Genomic DNA, 7,499 nt, shown 5'->3' with positions numbered 1-7,499 from the left:
TTAATATATAGCATCGATATCGATTTTTGTTTGATATGCAGATTTGGCAGATGGTGTGTTGTTGAAAGTTCATTTTCCCATCATTTTTTTCAAAGCACATCCATCCACCTTTTTTTATTGTTGAAAGTTCATCGCTGTTCACTGATCCGTCGATGTCTTTCTTATTATTTATTCACGTCCGGTCCTTCAATCCATTTTCCAGTCGACAAACGTGGAAATAAATATTGTGTGTGTGTATTTAAATTTTTACAAAAAAAAGCTCTGAGATGATGAAAAAAACTTTGAGTTGATGAATCCAAATAATATAATTTGTGGTAGAAAATTTAATAAAAGTAGCAGTGTTTTGGCCAGGGAGAGAGGAAGAAGATGACCCCATGAGGGACAATGGTGGACGGCAATTTGTAGTTAGTTTGGGTTGAGGTTATTTTTTATTTTTTATTGGACGGCAGGGAAAGAAGGCAAAGCCTTGGACCTAAGAGAAAACATTGAAGAGTGTGTAGAATTGTGAGCCGTTGTATTAATGTGTGAAAAATATTAAAATATATACAAGGTTATATTAATCTGTATTGAGGTGGGAATCCTACGCTAATTATAATTAAAAATTACATTCTTATATTACATGCTACAATCACGTACAAGATTCCGAATTATTTATAAGTCTATTATAACAAAAACCATAATTAAGCTATAACAAAAACCATACTTAGCTTAATTATTGGCATTTACTTAATTAAAACGAGATAAGTTGTCAATCAGGAAAGGAGATGTGTGATCAACTAGCTCTCTGATTCTTAATTTTTGAGGTAAAAAGTCAAGAATTGATATAATTCTGATATCCATATTTTAGTATAGGGTAATGTTAGATAAACTAAATTTGTAGATAAAATTTGCAAATTAAAAGATGTGTCACCAATAGGAATAAGCAAATTTATCAATGCTTAAGTATCAATAATTCAATTATCAACTTCCATTTCATTTAGCTTACAAAATTTTGTCTACAAATTTAATTTTCCTTGCATTACCTTTTAGTAGACGCACAAAATCAATATCGAAATAATTACCCATGCAAAAAATGTCAATGTGCAAATCTTCTTAGTCTTGGGAGAGAGAGAGAGAGAGAGAGAGAGAGAGAGCACCCGGGGGACAAGTCAGGAGGGAACTGAATATTTATGAGAGGTTACTGTATTATGGAAGGTTGTAGTTGATAAAATTAATTACAAAGAGCACTGCAGTCTGCAATACGTACATATATTGTAAGCTTAGTCCGCCGACAGTGTTGCATACAGTCTCTCCTTCTCTCTCTTTTTATATCCACCTATCTATCACCGCATGTAGCCTCAAATTTCCATCTGTTACCTTCTCTGCACTTCTCTGAACTCTCAATCGTCCCTTCATTCTTCTCTGTCTCTCTCAAAGTTAGACAAACAAATAAACAAAATGGTGAAATCAAGAAAGTACAGAGGCGTCAGGCAGCGTCACTGGGGCTCTTGGGTCTCAGAAATCCGCCACCCCCTACTGTAAGCAACCCTCACCAACATATATACAACATTAGTTAGGTTTTTTCTTCTCAACTCTCTCTCTCTCTCTCTCTCTCTATATATATATATATATATATATATTTTATATATGTATATGTATATATATCTTGTATAATACGTACGTACGTGTGTGATTATGGTGACTATGCAGGAAGAGAAGAGTCTGGCTAGGCACATTTGAGACAGCTGAAGAAGCAGCCCGAGCATACGATGAAGCTTCCGTTTTGATGAGCGGACGAAATGCCAAGACCAATTTCCCAATAACAACTACTACAACTCAGAGTAATAGTACCCGTGCCCCAGTAGGATCATCAGATCACCCAAAAACTAGTAGCTGCGACTTGGATTCACCATCCGAACAGAAGGGTCTGTCGGAAATCTTGCATGCCAAGCTAAGGAAATGCAGCAAGATACCATCTCCATCCATGACCTGCTTGAGGCTCGACAATGAGAGCTCTCATATCGGAGTATGGCAAAAACGTGCAGGTCAACGCTCTGATAACTCCAACTGGGTCATGACTGTTCCACTTGGCAAGAAGAAGAATAATAATATTGTTGATCCTAATAATGCTGATGATCAGAGTGCTCTGTCATCACAATTTATGTCGAATTCAGATCAATCTGCTTCGATTGAAGCATCATCAGAGAGGGCCCCCCAACTTACGGCGGAGATGGATGAAGAAGATAAAATTGCGTTGCAGATGATAGAAGAGCTGCTTAACGGAAATTGTGCAAGTCCGGATTTATCATTTGGCATTCAACAAGGGGAGGAAAGAATTTATTCGTAGTACTACTAACTATTTATGTTTATTTGGTAAAAATTAAGAAATGCTTATTGTTGTATATTACCGATATCAATAATCTATATACGTACATGGGTAAAGCAAAGTCGGATGATAAATAATATATATTTGGTTATGTGGTAGTTGAAAGGGTGAGTGTAATAATTGTAACCCATTACAGTGTCCAATTGCATGTATTACCCATTTTAGTTTGTCATATAAACTAAAATTTTATACTATTTATCATACCAATATTCAGAAATCTTTAATTTGTTATTTCACCTTAACTATGTTAAGTTGTTTGTGTTCAGGATTATTTCGGACATTTTAACATCTCACTCGCCTTCAAATAAGTTGCCTTCGACAAGAATAATTCTAGAGTTTCTCACAAAATATAAAAAGATGAACGACCTGCACTTGCTTCTCTGGGTTTCGAAGTGCGATGACTCAAAATATAAAAAAAAGAACGAACTGCATTCGCTTCTAGGTAAAGTTGTTTGATGTTCTTTATGTGGAAATGTCTGAAATGATCTTGAACACAATTATATGCAAAGCACATAATTTATTTTGGATGTAAACTTAACAAAGTTAGAATGAGATGACAAATTAATGATTTAAAAAATTGGAATGACAAATTGCTTAAAATTTTAGTCTTATGAAAAATAAAAAAAATGTGTGTAAGTTCATCTGACATTTAAAAAAAAAATTCCTTTTATTTATCAACTGTATAAAGGGTTTGGAATATTCATGTCCCAAACAGACAATATAAAAGATCAGCATCAATTTCTGTTATTGATCAATAAATTGATTAATTTCTTGGTAATTCAGTTGTTTAGTTTATTGTTCTCATTGGCATTATGTCTTTCTCACATGAATAAATAATTGTAAATAAGTTAATTTAAAATTTTGATTAGTCATAAGTGGTGAATTGTCCTAATAAATAAGGCATTTTGGTTTAACCCATCGCAACATGAGTTCAATTCCTCCATTTTCCCAATGCACTAGTTTAGATTAATAAATAATAAGGAAAATTAATGAAAATGGTTTGAAAACTTTGAGTTTTAACGATAAGGACAAAATAAAGGATTGAATGATACCATGATTGACTTTTTAGTGTAAAAATATAATTTTTCGTTAAAATGAATAATACCAATAACTCTTCGTTAAAATTTCCTTAATAATATTGCTTTTATTAAAATAAACTCTGATTATCTACGATTCTCTGCATACCTTTAGTAGGTTCTTGTTTTAAATTCTGACTAGCGCAGCATTTCCATGTTCTATGTCTGTAACTAATGTATCATCATTAATTATTATGTTCTATTTGTTTCTCAGATTGCATATTCTGGGTTGTATCATAATTAATTATTTTTTGGAAATTAACTTAATTAAGGGTCCATTTAATGATTATTATGTTTTTAGGTTTTATTTTAGTTTTTTGGACATGAGAAAAATATATGAGGAAAATGTTTCATGAAAAAGAGTGGTACATGTAGAGGGACGGGGAAGAATACGTTGAACGTCAATGTCAACAAAAACTTGGAAGCATAGACAACTTAAATTAGGTTTTTATTTTAAAATTTTTATTTTTGTCTCTTTCCTCGTACATTTCTTTTATTATTCTATATTTCTTCTGTCTTTTTGTGTCCCAATCACACAAAAAAAAGACAAATAAAATAAAATAATGAAATTATTATAATCAAAGCCTTAATTTATCTAATTATTAATTAAGTATGTACACCATATTTTTTATGATCAGTTCTTCGTGCTGCCTTCCTTTTCCCTTACACAAGAAAAACATGAAATTAAGACATTTCTAGGGTTCATACGTCGGTTTTGTAATTTTCTGCTATTCTTTTCAATATTATCATGGTAATTAAATTTAACTCTGTTGGTTTGTTGCATTAACGTCATTTTCTAATTTTTTTTGTTTGTTAATATTTCTCAAAACTGAAGTTTTAGTTAACATGATTAGTTATCCATCAAACAGTTATGTCGCAGTGGATTAAGAAAGAAACATATAAATGTTTTTGTATAATTAGTGTAAGCATCAACTTAGACATGTCTCCATGTCAGACTCATATGAACTTTTAGCTTTTCTATGCGTCGAACGGCCATCCAATGCCAAACTCTTAACATCATAAAAGATTTTTGGTGCCTTTGGAATACCGTTATGTGGTGAAAGTATTATGTTTGAAAAAAATTGAGATTCTACCATAAAATTTTGATAATATGAGGAGTAGCTTAATTTTTTAAGCTTTTGCATATTTTGGTCTCTCACCGATTTGGGGCATTGTACCACATTTTCACACGCCCCTCACAAATGGTAAATTTTCAAGCCTAATACGTGAACAACATACATTGTATGACGTGGAGATGTGTAGCCGTTGGGCTTCACATGTGGGCCAACTTACTTCACATGTGGGCCAACTTACTACTCTGATACCATGAAGAACATTGAGGTTCCACCGTAAAATCAATTTGCAATTTAGAAAGTAGCTCAACTCTTTATATGCCCTTACATGATTTGGTCCCTTACCGATTGAGACTTTGTCCTCATATTCTACACGACTAAAACTATAACACGTGTACATTGTTTTTCAAGTAATATATGTCTCTCACTCGTAATGTTAGTTTCTAAACTTCTAAAATATGTGACATGCATGCATGCGTGTAAATTTGTAATAGTAACTGTTTTGACAGTTTCTTTATCAATTTTCTTACGTAAAGGTTGCAAACGATCATAAAATTCCAAGGGTATAGGAAAATTATGAGATATAACATAGTGCTCGTTGGTGCTCCTGCATCCTCACAAGAACAAAGCATGAAAGTCATCGATGGGAGACTTCACATAATAAGGGACATACAGTACGTAGTTGGTTTGGTCATAAATATTTCTTAGCTCAAATCCCTTTTCATCTTTGAATCTGTCTTTGTTTTCTGTACGCATCTGGCCCCCCACCTGGGCTATGACCACATTTTGAAAACGAATTATCAACCATGCACGACTAATATCAACTTTTCACACTAACCACATTTTGTAAACGAATCAACGATGCACGAGTAATATCAACTTTTCACACTAACCACATTTTTTGACGAATTATGAACCATGCAAGACTAACATCAACTTTTCACACTTAATTTATTACTTACATATAGTTATTTTAAGTGACCGATTGGTGGCCAGAGACTGATCACTTTGGATCTCCCTGTCCCGAGTTCAAAAATCAGGTAATTCGGACAACTTAAATTGAGTTTGATGATCCTATTAACTCATTCTGCTGGTCCTCCTCACACAAACCAAGCCCTCTGTTTTCTCTTTAATACAAATGAACGGCTTGAATTTCCTAATTATTAAGCTCTGGACACTAAGGTTCGAAGAAGTTCCGAAGTCACGAATGGTAAGCAAATTACACTGTTTTAGAGTCCCACAAACTTTTCTTTTTGCTTTCTTGTTAAGCAAGTAGGGCCAGTCCTGAGAATTTAGGGGCCCTAGGCGAGCCTTCGAAGTGGGGCCTTAAAATTCTCTGATCTCCGGTTCTTTGTATAAAAAAGAATTCGCTAAATACATAAAAAGTTTTATTTTCACATCAAATATCATTAAAAATTAATATCAAAAGGACATAAATATACAAACATTATTTAAACATTACACGATTCACGTTTTTAGACAAAAACGTACTAAATGTTTGCAGTCAAGAGTTTAAGATTGAGTGAAGAACAATAAAACTTGATGATTAAGAGAGTAAATAACAATAAAACTTGATTGACGAGTATAATGAATTCAACACCAATTGTTTTTCTTGTGTTTTTTTATTCTTCTAAAATCAATATCACACTAACGAATTGAATATTAAAATAATCCATTGAATAAAAAGTTATTGAAAAGAAAAATAGATTGCAAAGAGACTTAAGTTTTATAACTTTATATGCATTTGGATAGATGGATTGTGAGTAAATTTGAAAAACAAGAAAAATCAAGAAAAATCTAGTGATTGAAAGGTAGCTTCGCGTTTTGAACCCAACACCCCAAAGAAAAATGAACCCAACATTTCCACTTCACTAACAAATGAATTATGATTTTTTTTTTTTTTTGTTTTGTATTTATATGTTAATTACATTATATAAAATTTTTTTAAAGCCCTTCCGAAGTGACGGCCCTAGACGGGTGCCTATTTAAGCTACCCTCAAGGCCGGCCTTGTAAGCAAGACTGCACCAAATATCTTTCAAATTGAATTTGTTCTCTTTAAAATTTACTTCTTTCTTCAATGGTACGCAAACATTGTTAGATAGTTTTTCTTCATCTCATGTCACATCCAATATCAGAAAGAACTGGTGGGAACAAGAACATCAATGTACTCATACGTGTCTACAAATGGCGAAGTGAATGTAAATTGTAGGGGACAGTGACTAAAATAATTATTTGACAAATTTCTACTGTTGGATTACTCAAATATTGACTATACAACAGTCAAACACTGACGATACATTGATTGAATAGTGACGACATGGAAATCAATACTGAAAAAATAATCATTCTAACAACTCAAAATTAGAAATGGATCATTTCAGCCGATTTTTTAAGCCTACATCTATAAATATCACACTAGAAAAATTACCCACATGACATTAATTCAACATTCGTATAAACAAACAAAAAAATTCTCATCTGTTATGGGAAAAAAAATATGAGAACTTTAACGAAAAACTCCCGGTACTGTTTACTTTAACGAAAAACCATATTTTTACACTAAAAATCAATCATGGTACTATTCACTTTACCCTTTATTTTGTCCTTATCATTAAAATTCAAAATTTTCAAATATATTTCATTAGTTTTCCTAAAAAATATTTTAATCAACTTGATAGTTAGATGGATCAAGAGATCCATAGCCTAAACTTTCTAGTTCCTAAAAATAAAGTCGTGTAAAGTGTATAATTCATGATAAGTAGTTTTGGGCTCTCGAATCTTAATTAAATGGCCCAAACTTTCTCTCATATCTGGATCCAAAGCTACATACATGACGTGGCAGAGGATTATTGGATAAGAAAACAGCAGAAAGCATTTTGGGTCCTACAAGGAAACGTGGGCCAACCTACCAATCAACGGTAAACTACCATTCTTTCAAAAAACCGCCAAACTGAGTCAACACCGAGTCCAATGCAACTCGTCAC

The 7,499-nt window shown here is 32.8% G+C and overlaps 1 protein-coding gene across 1 annotated transcript; it reads left to right on the top strand.

Moving 5' to 3' along the window:
• The first annotated feature begins 1,324 nt into the window (after positions 1–1,324).
• On the top strand, positions 1,325–2,559 carry LOC137749062 (ethylene-responsive transcription factor WIN1-like). Its single transcript, XM_068489245.1, has 2 exons — positions 1,325–1,517; positions 1,690–2,559. The coding sequence occupies exons 1-2, from the start codon at positions 1,438–1,440 to the stop codon at positions 2,324–2,326; spliced, it is 717 nt and encodes a 238-aa protein (XP_068345346.1). The 5' UTR covers positions 1,325–1,437; the 3' UTR covers positions 2,327–2,559.
• Positions 2,560–7,499: the final 4,940 nt, after the last annotated feature.

Source organism: Pyrus communis, chromosome 10, assembly GCF_963583255.1.
Source record: "Pyrus communis chromosome 10, drPyrComm1.1, whole genome shotgun sequence".
NCBI classification, from domain to species: Eukaryota; Viridiplantae; Streptophyta; class Magnoliopsida; order Rosales; family Rosaceae; genus Pyrus; species Pyrus communis.
The sequence above is the reverse complement of the archived record's forward strand: the minus strand, read 5'-3'. Positions and strand labels throughout refer to the sequence as shown.